Raw genomic sequence first — 16939 nt, 5'->3', positions numbered from 1 at the left:
TTTGTTTTACACTAAGTCATCAAAATTTAATCAAAAGATCTCGAGAAGAAGCAAAATAATTAGAAATGGGAAATCTTATTAAACGCCAGCACCCGTGCTTCAAAATTAAAGAGGTTTTACTTTTGCATCTAAAAATTGGGGGGAAATTAAATATATTTTAAAAAATTAAGTATATATAATTTTAACATAACAATTAGGTATGATTTCTTTTATTACTAAGTTATATAATTTTGTTACAAATATTAATATAAAAGTAAAATAAATTTATTATTTAAAATTTATTTTTTAATTAGATAAAAAATAAAATTTTCTGTTGCTAACATGTTCTTAGTGAAAAAAATTAATTATCAAAATTAAAAATCGCTAACAATTCTTCTTAATATCATTTAAATTAGGTTTACATCTTATTTCGTCAGATTAATACACCATATTGCTTATATATAAGCACTCACCCTTCAATAAGTTTCCATAATATCTCTCTTAAAAAAACAAGATATTTTTTAAAAGTTTGAATGTTTGAAAATGTAATAAATATTTAATGTTTCAAAGTATAATTAATGTATTATTTTTAAAAGTACCCTAATAAATAAATTATTTTATATTTATTTTAAAGTAAAATATTTTATTAAATAAAAATAAATATAAAAAGATAACATTAATTTAAAAATAAATAATTATTTTATTAATGGTGTGATTTGATTAAAAATAATAGCATAGCATCGCTTTTGGGGGACCCAAATAATATAGCAACCTTATCACTTGTCAGCAGGAAATCAGAAATTAGAGGACCACAATTATCCTCCCAATTTTGCCAGATTGGGATGTGATGAATAACTTAAAATTACTCAATGAATTTCTGAATTATATTCATTAAATTTTATAAATATTTAAAAATTATAAAAATATATTTTTTAAAAAATTTAAAATATTTTTTATGATCAAAGAACTCTTTACATATACGGTTTTCTTAAAAAAATTAAAAATTAAAAATTGATATTTTTTAACATTATTAGATAAATTTTTTTATAGTTATCCGATTAAATTCAACCGTTGGTGTCGGTTATAGAATAAGTGGACTTACAACACTCGTCAGATTTTGAACCCTAATTTCACCACTGTACTGTTAAATAATAACGCCATTTTAATTTCCTTCCTCTCTCTATTATATATATCTTCAACTTGTTTCTTCAGTTCCCATTTAACATCAACATTCATATCCATTCGTCCTTCTCCTTTTGGCGGATACAAGAGACAGAGAATACTCGTGTATATTTCAATCTGATCTATAGGTTTGGTTTTTTGTTTTCTTGAAGTGATGATTTAGTTCGACACTCTTGTATTTGCAGGTAAGTTCTGAGTCAATGAAGGACACTACCATCTCCACGACCACCATTTACAGTGCTGAGTCTGAAGCTGAACCCTTCAAGATCTTCATAGGATACGACTCTCGCGAAGACATAGCCTACGAGGTATGTCGCTACTCTATCCTTAAACGCGCCTCCATTCCCGTGCACATCACGCCCCTCAAGCTCTCCGATCTGAGACCTCAAGGTCTGTACTGGCGCGAACGAGGCAAACTCGAAAGCACTGAGTTCTCTTTCTCTCGCTTCTTAACCCCACACTTAGCCAATTTCCATGGCTGGGCTCTCTTCATCGACTGTGACTTCCTCTTCCTCTCCGACATCAAAAACCTCGTTGACCTCGTCGACCACAAGTACGCTGTCATGTGTGTCCACCATGATTACACTCCGACGGAGGCGACGAAGATGGACGGCGTTGTCCAGACGGTGTATCCGAGGAAGAACTGGTCGTCCATGGTTCTGTACAACTGTGGACATCCTAAGAACAAGGTTTTGAGTCCGCAGGTCGTAAATACCCAAACAGGGTCTTATCTGCACAGGTTTCAGTGGCTTGAGGATGATGAAATTGGGAGTGTTCCGTTTGTGTGGAACTTTCTGGTTGGTCATAATAAGGTTGATGAAAGTGATGTGAAGAACAGTTTTCCTAAAGCTGTTCACTACACACTTGGGGGTCCTTGGTTTGAGGATTATAAGGACTGCGAGTTTGGGGACTTGTGGGTGAAGGAGATGGAAGAGTACAAGAAGAGTGTATGAGTTAATTAATCAGGGTCGAATATTAAGAAGGAGTTTCATCAGATTAATTTGAAAGCAGATTATATAATCCATATCATGTACTTTAATTCTGGATTTGGGATCTACCAGGCTATCTGGATTTGGGATCTACCAGGCTATCACTGCCAGTGTCTGTCTGCATGTGTGTTTGTGATTGAGAGAGAGAGAGAGATAATCGTTATGTTTGAATAAAGTTAGTCTGTCGTGTGTAAGTGGACTGATGGTACGTACTTTCCATAAATAGAGTGTTTTTTACTGGCATTCATAAATGAAAATTGGACCAATCATAAAAAATTTGTTTTTTTAACCATTGATTAAGTGTCGATTTGAATTTTAGTTTACATACCACAAAAGTATATTTAAATATTTAACTATTTGTTGAATTTAATAAAAGCACATTTTAAATATGATTTAAATGTACTTTTAATAATTATCCAACCATGTATTTAAGATGCAAATTTAAAAATTGCAAAATTGCTAGGTATTATTAAGAGAATGACAATTGAAGATCCTGTAAGAAAATTGATATAAAATAAAAACCTTTGAATTATAAATTCTTGAAGTTTCAATTGTAAATTCCTGATATTTTAATTGTAAAAGATCTCTAATATTTTTCAAGGGCTCTTATTTGTCATTCTCCCAGGTATTATTTATTCAAGGTCTTCGCCTATGCTTGGAAAATGGGTTGAGGAAGGTTGATATTTTCTCTGACTGCATTGAAGCAGTTAATTTCTTAGCTAGGGAAATGTGACCGCGACATCATCGAAAATGCAAGATTGTTACATCATAGAGTGGTATTTTGTGGTTTGTCATCGACGTAGAGATTGTAATGTAATTGCGAATCTTTTAGCTAGAGTGGCCTGGCAGGTAGATATATAAGAGGATAAGTTTTATATCTTTGATCATTTAACTGTGATGGTTTGCACTTAATTTATAATCTCGTTTGATTTAGTAATGCATTTTCCTGTTTTTATTAAAAAAGAAAAGAATGTAATTAATGAAAACTAAATTTTATAGATATAAAAAAAAAAAGAAACAAGTAACTAGTAAGCGATTAATATCTAACAAATCTGAATCCAAATTTTGCTCTAATGTGAGAGAAAGAATTTACTAGATAATGTAAATTTATTTAATGAATTCGCTCTAAATTATTTTATCTTAATATGATTAAGTAGATTTTGTCTTCTTTAAGATTCAAAATATTTTTATTACTTTAATATTAACGTCAGCTTCAAGTGCCCGTTTCTTCAAGGTTTTTTTTTAATTACCTATTTCTTTGAAAAAAAATCTATTTTTTCTGATTCTCGCAGAAGCACGTCCATTCGAAAATTTTAAGATTCTTAAAATACTCTTAAACATGCACCACGTGTGCGTCAATAATTATTTTCTGTGAGTGAGATTTTGAAAAAGGAGTATAACGCTGAAATCCTAAAACAAAGAATTTGTAAAAGTTAGGTCCCTAACAATTTTTTTTAAAAAAAATTAATGCAAATATTGATTTAAATAATTATAAATTTTAAATTTTAAATTGTAAATGAAAGATTTAAATTTTAAATATAATTCTCAGTTTGTAATTGCAAGTCTTGCTTGTAGCTATATATCAGAATCAATATTTATAAGTTATTTTTAAAATATTTTATCCAAATTGAACAGTCATAAATTTTTATTTTAGAATTTTATTATCCTTTAAAAAAAAAAAACAGAGAGTGTGACAATGACAGCAGATTGAATTAGGCTTTTTCAGCTCTCCCTAACATGGAAGTACCGGTTGACAGTTAATGCTAGACCAGTTAATTAATGTGTGTGTGAGAGATATTTATGCATATATATAGTCATATACAAAACAACGTCATTATATTTGTGAATTTTTATTCCCAATTTCTTTATATATATTTCCTGTGTAGCTCACATTAAGAATATGTAGAATTTGGGATACAAGACTTTTCTTTATATCATCATGGGTGGGACGACGACACCACTTGGACATGTCAAGGCATATCAATAAGTGCATCTTGCTCATCTTTGGCATTGAGAAAGGGCCCTACCCTATCTAACTTTCCTCACATGCAACTCTACTATCACTTCAAAAAATATAATTTTTGGGGATAACTTTTAGTGGTGTCTAAAAAAATCACCGCCAAAAGTTGATTTGTCGCTATCAAAAGTATTTTTATAAAAAATAAATTAAAAATTAAAAATAATTAATATAATTTATTTTTGACGACGACATTTGTGCCACCAAAAACATTTTTATAAAAAATAATTTAAAAATTAAAAAATAATTAATATAATTTACTTTTGGCGGCGGCAAATTGTCGCCACCAAAAATATTTTTATAAAAAATAAATTAAAAATTAAAAATAATTAATATAATTTACTTTTGGCGGCGAAATTTGTTACCACCAAAAGTATTTTTATAAAAAATAATTTAAAAATTTAAAAATAATTAATATAATTTATTTTTGGTGGCGACAAATTGTCGCCACCAAAGATATTTTTATAAAAAATAAATTAAAAATTAAAAATAATTAATATAATTTATTTTTGGCGGCCACAGTAGTTGCCACCAAAAGCATTTTTATAAAAAATAATTTAAAAATTAAAAAATAATTAATATAATTTACTTTTGGCTAGTATTTTTATAAAAAATAATTTAAAAATTAAAAAATAATTAAATAAAATTATTTAAAATATATTTATGAAATTAAATTTCTTATTTTATGTATAGAATTAGAAATAAATTATATATAGAAATGTGAAATAAAAAAATAATATTTAAAGTGTGCTAAGTTTAATTATTAAATTTTTTTAATTTTATATTATTCATAATTATTTTTTAGACATATATAGCTCATATTTTTTTTAAGAATTATGTTATTAAGCTAGTATTTTAATATGATAAATTTAAATCTTAATGGGTTATTACTTCAATTATAATTAGTTTAAGTTATATATAAATTATTATTTACAATCAAATACATAAATGGCATTAGGAAGTTAAAGTTGTACAAACATCATAAGATGTTAATGATATTATAGACTACTTAATATATTATGTACTTTATGCTTAGCTTGATATATATATAGTATTTACTTCTTCTACTGAGCTCTAATGACTTTTGGACACTGATTTCATGTAATTCCTCCTAGTATATTTAGGTTTTCATTGCTATAATAACATTTTATACTAAGAATAATATGAATAACTACTCAAATCCACCTTTCTATAAGATTGAAGATGATTAGATGTTAACTAGATTGATCATACAGAGATTCTTGTAATTATCATATATTGCAAAAGTTATTAGTATTCATTTTCAAAATTATTCAAAATGACTATTAACAAAATTTATGTGGTTAAAATTAATTTTTTATTAAAATAATTTTTTAAGATATTGAAAAATTATCTATAAAATATATTTTTATTAAAAAAGGGGGAAATATTTAGCTATTTTGAGAGAGGATAAAAATTTAATCATTTAGTTTATCAATTTTTTAGAAAAATATGGAGAAGAAAAAAGTAAAAGATACTTAACATAAAATAATATAATACATATTTATAAATAAATTATATACTTAATAATTTTCATCTAAAAAATAAAAATATAATTTAAAAATTTATTACAATGTATATAAGAATATTATTTTAATATTTAAAAATTGTTTATTTTAAGTTCATTTTCCTAAAAAAAATAATATTGATTGGTAAAAAATAATATTTTATTAAAATTATAATTTAAATATTCATATAAATCATTTTTTCATATTAATAATTAAAAATAAATTATAATATATGGATATCTTTTTAATCATATATTATTTGATATATGTGTATACCATTACATAATATATATTTAATTTCGCATATAATAATTGCATGTACATTTCAGTTCAACTGGCAAAGAAGGAAGGTTTAAGGCTTGGAGGAGGGAGAGGTCAAGGGTTCAAATCTTGACTTTGTCATATTTCACAACAAATATGTGACATGGCGAATGGTGGTGACATGGCACGTGAGGTTTGTTTGAGAAGGCACACACGTGACAAGTGATGTGGCATGAGCTGGTGGCGGTGGCACATGAGGTAGCTTGATGGGGTATACACGTGGCAGGTGACGTGGCGCGAGATGGTGATGTAGCACATGAGGTGGCTTGAGGAAGTGCACATGTGTCATGTGACATGGCATGAGATGGCTAGGTGATGTGGCATTATCTATTGAACACATGGACTGTGACATGGCATAATCTATTGGATATATGGTAGGTGACGTGGCATCACTTAATGCACACGTGGCAGAGTGATGTGGCGTAAAATAAATTATTATTTCTTAAAAAAAGTTTTGGCGGCGACAAATTGTCGCCGCTAAAAGTCTTTTTGTCGGCGACATTTATTGTCGCTAAAAAGACTTTTGGCGGAGACATTTGTCATTGCTAAAAGTATACTTTTGGTGGCGACAAATATTGTCGTCGACAAAAACTATTAGCGACGGTTGTTATAGCGACGATTTTTAGCGACAGAAAGTCACCGCTAAAAACTTTTAGCGGCGACTTTTGAACTTTTGGCGGCGACAAAAGCAAAATTTTTTGTAGTGTATATAGCGATCGATTGGCAAAAAGTTGAACTTTGTGCTTTGAAATTGAAATACTATTGCGTATTAATATTAAAAATGCTCAAAATATATTAAACCAAACAAATCATAACACTTTGGCTTTCTCTTCAAATAATATGGAAATATTTAAATCAAGCTAAACCAAATTTCATACACCATACTAGTTACATATGTAAACTCAGTAACGAAACATCACTGCGTAGTTCAAAAATAAGTTGTATATAACTCAACCTTAGATTATATGGTTTGTTTATATATATTTGAAAGATAAAGGCTGGGTTTGGTTTAGGACTTTAGGTAAGCGATAATATCGTTAGTTAAGTTAAAGCAATTTGTGTACACTTTCAAACCAAACCAAATCCAGCGAAATGAATTGGCGAAGAGTTGGGTTTATTGTGTGGTTGAGAGATTAATGAATAAGACGTTCCCACCAGTCAGACCCATTAGTAGTTGCAGTGTGTGTGTGTGTGTACATGTTAGGTTACAATTGGGCACATATTGAGTGCTTGAGCTGGACTGTCACTTGGTGGGGAAGGCAATAAACATATAGGCCTTTCATCGATCGCCATCATCACAGTGAAGACAACTTGTATCCACTCATCTTGTAACTATCATTAATGAAAATATTAATCAGGGTCGTTGGAGGAAATTTATATCAATTAAGAATTATTTATTATCAAAACTTGAATTGATACTTATTGATGTTAACAATATCTATTTAAATTTTAATAATAACTCATTCTAAATTAATAACAGGCTATTTGAATTTGTTTTTCATTTGAGTTTTGATAACTGATTTTTAATAGATATAAATTTTTTCAGTGGTCCTTGGTTGCTACTTTCTCATGATTTATTTGTCTCTACCTATAAAAATCATGTGTCTCTGATAATTCCTGTTAAGCCGTGAAGAAAAATGGAGGGAGCACCGCAAAGGCAGGAAATGTCCTACGCTGATCACTTTCAAAAGCGTCGTGAAGAGAAAGGCTGTCTCTATGCTTGGTCTCTCTACACTTAGCTTCTCTCTGTCTCTCTCTCTCTCTCTATACATATATATATATATATATATATCATGCTTCTTTATATATCATTCTTTCTCTCTGTTTATTTTTGTACGAAGTTTCAAAACTCTGAGCAATAAGTTTGATTTGGTTTGATGTTAGTTTGTTCGCACTGTTCTGCTGCTTTTGCTGCTATGAGAGTTGCGAGTGCTGTGTGGAAAGCGTCTGTTGCTGCTGCTGATATATATATATATATATATATATATTCTTTATTGTTACTGAACTGAAGAAGATAATGAAAGACTTTCATCTGGTGAATTATGTAACCGATTTATGCTTCATCGTGTAATTATTATTCAAGGAATATAATACACACACACACACACACACATATATATGTATATATATATTGCAGGCATGTAACTGAATTTCCAATTTGTCTTTGTGGGTTTTTGGCCAATTATATATGTCCTTTTATATTTGTGTTGCTGATCATGAAAGAGTATTAAGTAATTTACTTTATGCTCAGACAACATTGTTTATTGAAATGATCGTTCTATAATCGAAATATTATTTGGCCCTAGAAAAATAAAATAATTCTTTCAAATGTCAAGGAAACTTGGATATGTGTGATCTCTCTGTTTTTCTTTTTTAATTTTTTTGGGTGCAGAGGGTATGTGTTACTGTGATCTTTGTTACTCCTACTTCAACCTGTTAACAAGTGAAGAAATAATTGACATGGAAAAATAATATTCATTAACTATGAAAGAGCAATATATAACAATCACAATAAACTATTTTGTAGTGTAACACTAATCAATTTCATCAACCCATCCAAGTTCCGATACTTTCTTGACGGATGATGAACCACCCCCAAACTTACAAGGTGATTATAATTTATAAGGTGATCGACAATGAGACTAACATTCCAAAAACTCTCTACACATGTATGAAGTGAATGACTCTTTATATAGACTAGAGCTTTACAGATGTGGGAGAAATTCTAACAACTAACTCAACTGGCTAACCGATATTCCAACCCAACTGAAAACACTTAGCCCACGTTTGTTGATTAGAACGAAATGAAGGAGGGAAAAATGTAAAAATATTCTTAGTCAAACTTTAATTTAACGGTCAACGTTTGTCATTTGTAACAGTGAGGGTGAAAATGCTTTGTTTTTGAAACTTCTAGAGCAAAAATGCTTTCAAAAAATGTTTAGAATGACAAACATTCCTAGAGAAAAAGTTCTGAACCATTTTTGTCTTTTAACCCTTTATAATATACTAATATCTATTATTTTATAATATATTTTTGGAGGTAATTAAAAATAAAATTTTATTAATGATAATTATTTAAATATAATCCTTCATTATTTCATCCCTTAAATTAATATCTTTCTCTCATTTTTATTAATGAATGATAATTTTAAAAGTTTATAGAAAAATTAATGAGTTTTATTAGTATATGTAATTTTATAAAAAAATTATAAATGCAGACAAAGAATATAAATTAATAAAATGAATTCTGGCAAAAACATTTCATAAAATTAATTTCATTATTTGGGATAATTAATTTTGTTATTTGAGTATTTACTTTTGGACCTCTACTAATTCTCCTTAAAATTAATTATAACCCCTCACTGAACACTATCTAGTAATAAGAAGCAGTGGCTCAATTTTTCTCCGTTGATGAACTGGCATTCCACACTCCGTTGTATGCCACCTGTTGTCAACCTTGTGTGGTTATTCTCGTGCTGGTAGTGAAGAAGATCCAAACACTAGGGATTTCCCAAAACCCAGTGAGATTGATTCAATTTGGCTTCGATTCTAGATTTAAATTTGTTCCTTGCGTGATTGTTCTTGCTTTGTTTTTTTTTTTTTAAATTTGGCGTTGAATCTGGTATGGTTGTGTAATCTCATCCAGCTGCACTATCAAAAGGGGGCAGAGTGCAAATAGTATTTCAACTCACAACAAAGTTCATATTTTTATGGTGCCAGTGTTCTATCATGTCTGAGGAGATAGGTTGTTGGTCTATCTATGATGCTGTTTTATCATGATAGTGTTCTTTCTGCTACTAATTCATATTTATTAATGTTAAATTAGGTTTGCCATTGTAAAAGAATTAGCATATTTTATTGATTCATGCTTATTGTTGCAGTTGTACGTTTTGATTTGGTTATGTATGCATTTTTTTAAGATTATGAAATGAACTGAACAATGTTATGCTCTTGCAAATCTATTATCTAATTATGTGTATGTTTTTGGTTTAATTGTACTAGATGAGATTGGCAATGCATAGATTTATGTTGGTTTGCCAAATGTTGATGCAATACTTCAATATTGGTTTATTGATACTTGGAAATGGAATTGTGCTATAGTTCAACTCGTGTGCTTTTGTACGGTATTATATGACTCTTATGTCTAATAAGAAAAAAATAGGTTATAGTACGAGTTTGAGGAGAGAAAGAATATGCATTATATCCCTTTGTTTGATGACAAGGGCCCTGTTCTTTGTCGATGTTGCCTAATTGTTTACATTATGCTATCATTATGGGGCTTAAGTATCTATAAGAGAAAACCTATATAGCATTGCGTCTTTACCATTGCTATCTGTTCATATTGATTTGTGTTTTTCCTAACATCTGACTAGTTTGATCCTGTAGCATATGTTTGTAAAGAGTAGTCATTCTTTGTAGTCATTGATCAAAGCTTATGACTTTATTACCTAATAGTTGTGGACTCTTCATTGGCTACAAATAAAAGGATGGTTTTCTAGATGTACAATATACGCAGTGCCATTTCTTCTAGTTTCATATTTTGTAAATGTTTTACTATGCAGCAATTTGACTGGTCATGGTCATGTTTTTATTAAGAGCATTAGGAAGGATACTATTAACTACTGCTAGGTTAGAAACTTCTGCCTCTTTTGCTGCAGCTGTCAATGCTACCAGGGAAAGATATAACCCTATTCAGGAGTTCTTTCAGGCAAATGATGACAAGCTTGTTGTTTATGGTATACACCTATTCATTGCTTTAGTTTTTCCTGCTAGTCTTTTCTTGTTTGATTTTGTTTATGGATATAAGACGTATGAATGGAAGAGAATGGGGTTAAAGCTATTTTTGGTATAATGAATGTTAGTTTTGGAAAGGAAAAGGGAATGCTAATGTGAGTAGAAATGACTCTCGTACCTTTACTAAAAAAGGGAACAAAAATTGTTGAGTAATGATAATAAGGTATAATAGATATTGTATTCGGAAAGTAATCTTGTTTTTTGCACACTCATGTTCCAATTCTCATTCCTCTCACTTTTACCATGTGCCTAACATAGCATGAATGGAATGTTGGAAATATTTAAGGGGTTTGAACAATCTTCCATGGGACGTTAAAATAAGTTCAACTTTATTTTTCTCTATAATTTATAGATATAGATGCAACTGTGGACTGGGATAAAAACATGCTCCACGTTAGTTGTACAACCTAGGTATATGTATGAGTATATGCCCTAATTGGATTTATGCATGGCTTCATGTGATGTGAGATGTATCCTCTTTATTGTCTTTAATATCACATCAATGTTTTTGGATGGGTATCAACTAGCGCATCAAGCCTCTTTTTTTTGCGGGGTTGTTAGATATTAGCCTTTTGGCCACCCTCATAGTTTAAAGGGTCTTATCTAATTCTCCCATGATTTATTTCATTACCATTTGATTGAATTTGTGGTATTTCAGGTCTTAATTTTGATCATAATAATCTTCAATTGAACTGTGGTATTTCTGGTCTTAATTTTAATCAGAATAATTATGTGAAGATTATTATAATGAACAATTTAATTATTGAAAATGTATTGAAAGTGTCATTATAAATCTTAATTCATCGTCTTTTAATAGTAGGTTAAGTTGACATTTCAAGGTTTAAAATATTGCTTAATATTGGCAATAGCTTCAGGAAATTATGGAGATTTTTGAAACATTCTGAAATATACATTTGACAATGAAATGATACTCATGTGATTGCAAAATAATGTAGGTTGGATAAATGATTGTTGAACAAATCACTGTTGTATTTAACAATTTAATCCCAAGAGGGATAACGAATTTTGGATCAATCCACAAGGATAAACTATAATGTATCCCACCCTTTTTTTGGAATGATAAGTTCAAAATTATTTTAAGTGAAGTTCACTTTTCTCAGACATTAGACATCACTACTCTCTTACTTATTAAAGTGGTTCTAGCTATTACCAAAAAACTTTTCTTCTAAATTCAAGCTCTTTTGATTATTTATTATCACAAGGTCGGAGCTGGAAGGCCTCTAAGCTGCATCTCAAGTCTTAGGATGACCTTCACAAATTGTGGTTCGTGTTGTTGAAGGAAAAAAACATGTTGATGATTCAACATCGGATGCTTCATGCACAAAATCTATGCTTTCCTAACACAGAGCGCACCCTTAAGGTATTACTATATACTTCAAATCCCTACATTTATTTAGCTTTTCAAATAACTTGCCAATAACCTTTGGTTTCATAAATGATTTGTTTATAGCACTATAGCTAAATCATCTTTGATTCTTGTTGATTTGTGTTAAATCAGGTGAGAAAGTCAATGTTACACGTTACTGCTATTTAAGGGCTTTATTGTCTTGATGTTGATATGTCATTATTATCTTTTTATGTTGCTATATTCTAGGGTAGTTATTGCCAATGTAGGACCATAGCTTTTGGGGCACGTACTTAAGTTTAGGGTATGTCATTTATCCTACTTGCTCATTACGTGGTGTGAATGAAATCAGTCTCTTTGCTCCCTTCTCTTTCTCTCTTAACAGTCAGTACGTTATGTCAAGTAAGAGAGCAATTGATGAGGCAGAGCCTAAGAGGAATTCAATTTGATGACTTGCAAGGTATTTGCACCTAAAGAATTATCATCCGTATTGATGCAATAAAATGCTGCTTTGAGGTTGTAAGATTGCTTACTCAAGGGGTCTAATTGTTTAGAAAATAGTATTTTGAAGACTTTTATTGGCCTATTTATGGATTCATGTTTGATTTTCTGTAATACCCTAATTTTCTTTTCAAAACAATTTAATTCAACCATAGTAGAAAAGTGTCTACCATGGTAAACAGAAGTCAACTTATCTTTTAAAACAATTTAACTCAACCATGGTAGAAGTGTCTACAATAATAAACAGAAGTCAACGTATCTTATTTTTTTTAAAATAATTTTATAATTTAAAACACTATCATGATAGGAAATGATAAAACATAATCTTATAAAATATTTTACCTTTTAAAATAACTACCACAGTAGAAAAGATTAAACTAGAGAAATAAGTACTATTATGGTAAATAGAATTTAACTCCTTAAATTGTCATTTCTACAAATTGGGATCACAAGAAATTAAAAATAAAATAAATCTGAAAGGCCCAAAAAATTTTCTTTTCAAAATATACAAATCAATTTCATACAATTAATACACATCTATAACCATAATTTGGTTATAGCCACCCAACACATTTTATATCAATAAATTCAATATAAAAACATTTAATAATTGGTTTAAGCTTGCATAATACAACATCTCAAATAAATTTTTACCTCTCATGTGCCATTAGACTAAAATCACATTTTTCAATCCTTATATTCTTAACAAGTGCAAACCATAGACCAACAATTAAAATAAATAACTTAATCAATTTTCAAAACAAACCAATTATTTAGCCTTATAATCATGCCATTTCAAATAATTCAAAACAAATCAGATATCATAATTATAGTCATCCAAAGTATATCAAAAGTAAAAATAATTTGAAGGGTATGATTACATTATTATATTTATATAATTGTCAATAAACAAAAAGCCTTAGTATTGACAATATAATACATTAAAAATTATAAATCAAATACCTAAAAGAGATAGTGAATCTATGCCACTAAGTCTCAGAGATTCCTCCACGCGTCACTCGTGACTGTTCTCCTAAAAATTATTAACCACATAATGAGACTCAAAAGTTTCAGTAACCAATGTCAATTTATAATAGTGTATACAAATAGTTAAATGTGTGCTTGCTAAGTAGGCAAACAATAGTTATATAATTCCAATAAAATACAAGAAATATTATAATGTATAAAAAACAATCATCATTATTTCCCTCTATTAATTTCGAGTCGTAACCCTCATTTGGTGTTAAATTATCCAGCCAAAGATAGATTAGTCTAAGCCCTTATAAGCCATCTACTGGGCTCCAATAGGAGCGTACCACATGGCACATGAATACAACAGTAGTAGTAAGTCTCCCAACACCTCTCATAATAATCAAACAAAATTCATATCAATATTATAGAATTATATAATATTACAATCTTCATAATTTTTTTATTTTTAACAATATTACATGACATCCCACTTAGCAAAAATACTTCAAAATGCATATTCACAATTTCACAATTTTTTCATAAACATAACAAAATAATTTCTCAACAACAATTCATAATTTTCTTAATAATCACCCAATTAATATGAAGTAATACTAATCACAAATTAAAAGTATGGTTACCTAGTGACTTTTTCAATAAATTATTCCTTATAATTTCTCTCCCACCACAATCTTTACCAATAACACAATCTACAAATAACATATTATTTATAAATATTAGTTTCAATTATTGAAACTAATAAAATAACTCTAATAATAGAATTAGAGAATATAACATAATTTTTAATCTCAATCTTAATACAAATCTAGAGTTAGTACTATTAAATAAAATTAAAATTTTTAAATCCTCTTTTAGTCATCAATTAATATTAATAAGCTAAAATCAACTTCTAAACTAATTTCTATTATCAAAATTTTTCTTTTTATTTCATAAATTTGCACATAAAATACCCAAAAATTAGAAATTAAGTCTCAAGCTTAGAATCATCATCCTATAGTCATAATAATTCATTTCTCATCCCAAATAATCATTTAAACCTTAATAAATCAACATATGTTTTTAAATTTAATAAAAATGTAGTGTAGGATTTGATTTATAAGCTTCAAATTTAAAGTTCACCAATAAATTTATACTCTAGAACATTTATTATACTACTAACAACCTCAACAACTATATTTATTCAACACAAATTTATCCCTCTTTCAAACTCTAAATTTTTTACCATTACAAAATCAGAAATGAAAGGAGCTAGATGAATAAAAAAATTTTTTAGAACATTTATTTAATTTGAAAAAGTTTAAAATCTCATTTTAAATATTTGATTATGAAGTCTCATCTTTAAAATTCAGCTCTCCTGTGCCGGTGAATGTGCTCACAAACATTTCCTTTGTTCGCTCATGAAAGAGAAAGGAAACGAAGGGAATATGAGAAGAGAAGGGCATGTGCGTGGTTTTAAAAAAAGTGTGGGTCCCACTCCCTTTTGCTTTCCTTTCCTTTCTTTGATTTTTATATATATATATATATATATATGTATATGTATATGTACATTACACTTGTGCACGCGGAAACGTCCGCCCCCTTTTTTTTATTTTTTTTAATTCTTATACATATATATGTGTACACACACATATATTTATATTTCATTTCTCAATCTCTCTCTTTATTATATTTCTCTTTCTTCTTTTTAATTATAATAATAATAATATTTTTTTTTAAAATCTTAACTTAAAATTATATTTTAAGTTAAATTTAATAATTATCTTCTACTAGTTTACTTATCTCTAAATATTTTTTTAAATTTTTATTAATCTAAATTAACTAATAAAATTTAAATTGAGATGTTGCATTTTCCTTGTCTCAACTTAAGGCGAGGGATTATTATTTATGAGGCAGATAATGACTTATAACTTGCGCTGCTTTAACGGTGTTCCAAACAATATTTTAGGGAGAAATCCTCTATTTTGGTCCCCCTTACCCAAAGGAGAAAACAATAATAATTTAATAGCTTAAGTTTCTTGCAACTCATAACGTTATCTTTGGAAAACTGAAACCTATATGAAGATTAAAAATTTGGAGATGCATTTAGACGAGTCATGCTTGTGGTTAAAATACATGGTCATACAACGCATGAGCAGGAATAGGTCCATGAAATAAGGTCATGTTATACTTCCCTACAACTAAGGCTGTGCTTGCTTTTTATGACAAGAGGAATTTAATTCGAAGGTCTTTCTTCCTTTCCTTCCCATGCCAAGCATGATATTTAAACCCTGTTTGGTTGGATGGAAATAGGGGTTGGGACTCAACACCTTACAAATCTATGAATATTGTTGTGGCCATGTGGGTTTGGGTTCCATGGATCTTGGATTTGAAGAAGAAGAATGGATCTGTTTTTTTCGACGTTGACTTCGTTGTTTGATGTGTTTAGGGTTTTTTCCTTTTGGCAGATCTAGTTCTATTGATTCTTGTTACATGATTACACTGTTGGTTGATGAGCATTTATTCTTGTTACATTACTTTTATGCCCAATTCAATTCCATTTTCTATTCCAATTCCATTTTCATTTCCTTTTCCAGTTTTATTTTCCTTAAATGCTTCTAGTGAATCGAATAGGGGATTTGCCCTAAATTTTCAGTTTGCTTCCTTTTTAAATCTTGTCGTGAACCAATCATATTCTAAATGACAGAAGTTAAGCTCTATAATGGAAGTTTAAAAAAAAAAAGTGGTTTCTTAAGTTATTTGTATACTCGACACTAAACATCACAAAACGAGTAATGCTTGCATATTTGGGGGAATGGTTTCTCTGCTCATCTCTTGGATTAAAATCTGGATGGTCCAAATTTAAAATATAATTTTATATTAATTTATTAAAATAAAAAATTATAAAAATTATAAAATAATTTAAATAATTTTTTTTATTTTTAATCTAATCTAGATTTAATTTAGAGGTTCTAATTTAATATTAAAATTTTTATAATTGAATATTTTAAATTTTTCAAATGTACTATGTACAGCCCAGATATTAAATTTGAACTGTTGAACTGTGTAAAGTTCATGTCAATAATCAATATACATCAATTATAAAAATTTTAATATTAAACTAGATCCTCTAAATTAAATTTAGATCAAATAAAAATTTTATTAAAATTATTTTATAATTGGTATAATTTTTTATTTTAATAAAATAATATTTTAAATCTAGACGGTTCAGATCTTATCTCTTGGATGAGGAGGGAAATCATTCCCGCATATTTGGTGTTGTAGGTAGGAGGAA

General features: G+C 28.9%; 1 protein-coding gene and 2 long non-coding RNA genes across 3 annotated transcripts; all 3 read left to right on the top strand.

Annotated features, from left to right (window-relative positions):
* The first annotated feature begins 1109 nt into the window (after positions 1-1109).
* LOC129288734 (protein CDI-like) lies at positions 1110-2407 on the top strand. The gene is made up of 2 exons (XM_054925464.1): positions 1110-1266; positions 1347-2407. Exon 2 carries the CDS (start codon positions 1362-1364, stop codon positions 2112-2114), a length of 753 nt encoding a protein of 250 aa, XP_054781439.1. The 5' UTR covers positions 1110-1266; positions 1347-1361; the 3' UTR covers positions 2115-2407.
* A 5190-nt stretch (positions 2408-7597) lies between these two features.
* LOC129287612 (uncharacterized) lies at positions 7598-8062 on the top strand. Its single transcript, XR_008587749.1, has 2 exons — positions 7598-7737; positions 7899-8062. It is a non-coding gene; the product is annotated as an uncharacterized LOC129287612 (long non-coding RNA).
* Positions 8063-9387: 1325 nt separating this feature from the next.
* On the top strand, positions 9388-15150 carry LOC129287717 (uncharacterized). The gene is made up of 4 exons (XR_008587787.1): positions 9388-10750; positions 12032-12189; positions 12560-12634; positions 15018-15150. It is a non-coding gene; the product is annotated as an uncharacterized LOC129287717 (long non-coding RNA).
* The last annotated feature ends 1789 nt before the right edge of the window (positions 15151-16939 follow it).

This window comes from Prosopis cineraria, unplaced genomic scaffold (assembly GCF_029017545.1).
Source record: "Prosopis cineraria cultivar Desert tree isolate PC_DT_omini unplaced genomic scaffold, ASM2901754v1 PC12, whole genome shotgun sequence".
Taxonomy (NCBI): Eukaryota; Viridiplantae; Streptophyta; class Magnoliopsida; order Fabales; family Fabaceae; genus Prosopis; species Prosopis cineraria.
The sequence above is the reverse complement of the archived record's forward strand: the minus strand, read 5'-3'. Positions and strand labels throughout refer to the sequence as shown.

What these genes read in the sequence shown, in the direction of transcription:
- LOC129288734 (XM_054925464.1), top strand. Translation starts at nt 1,362, where the DNA reads ATGAAGGACACTACCATCTCCACGACCACCATTTACAGTGCTGAGTCT.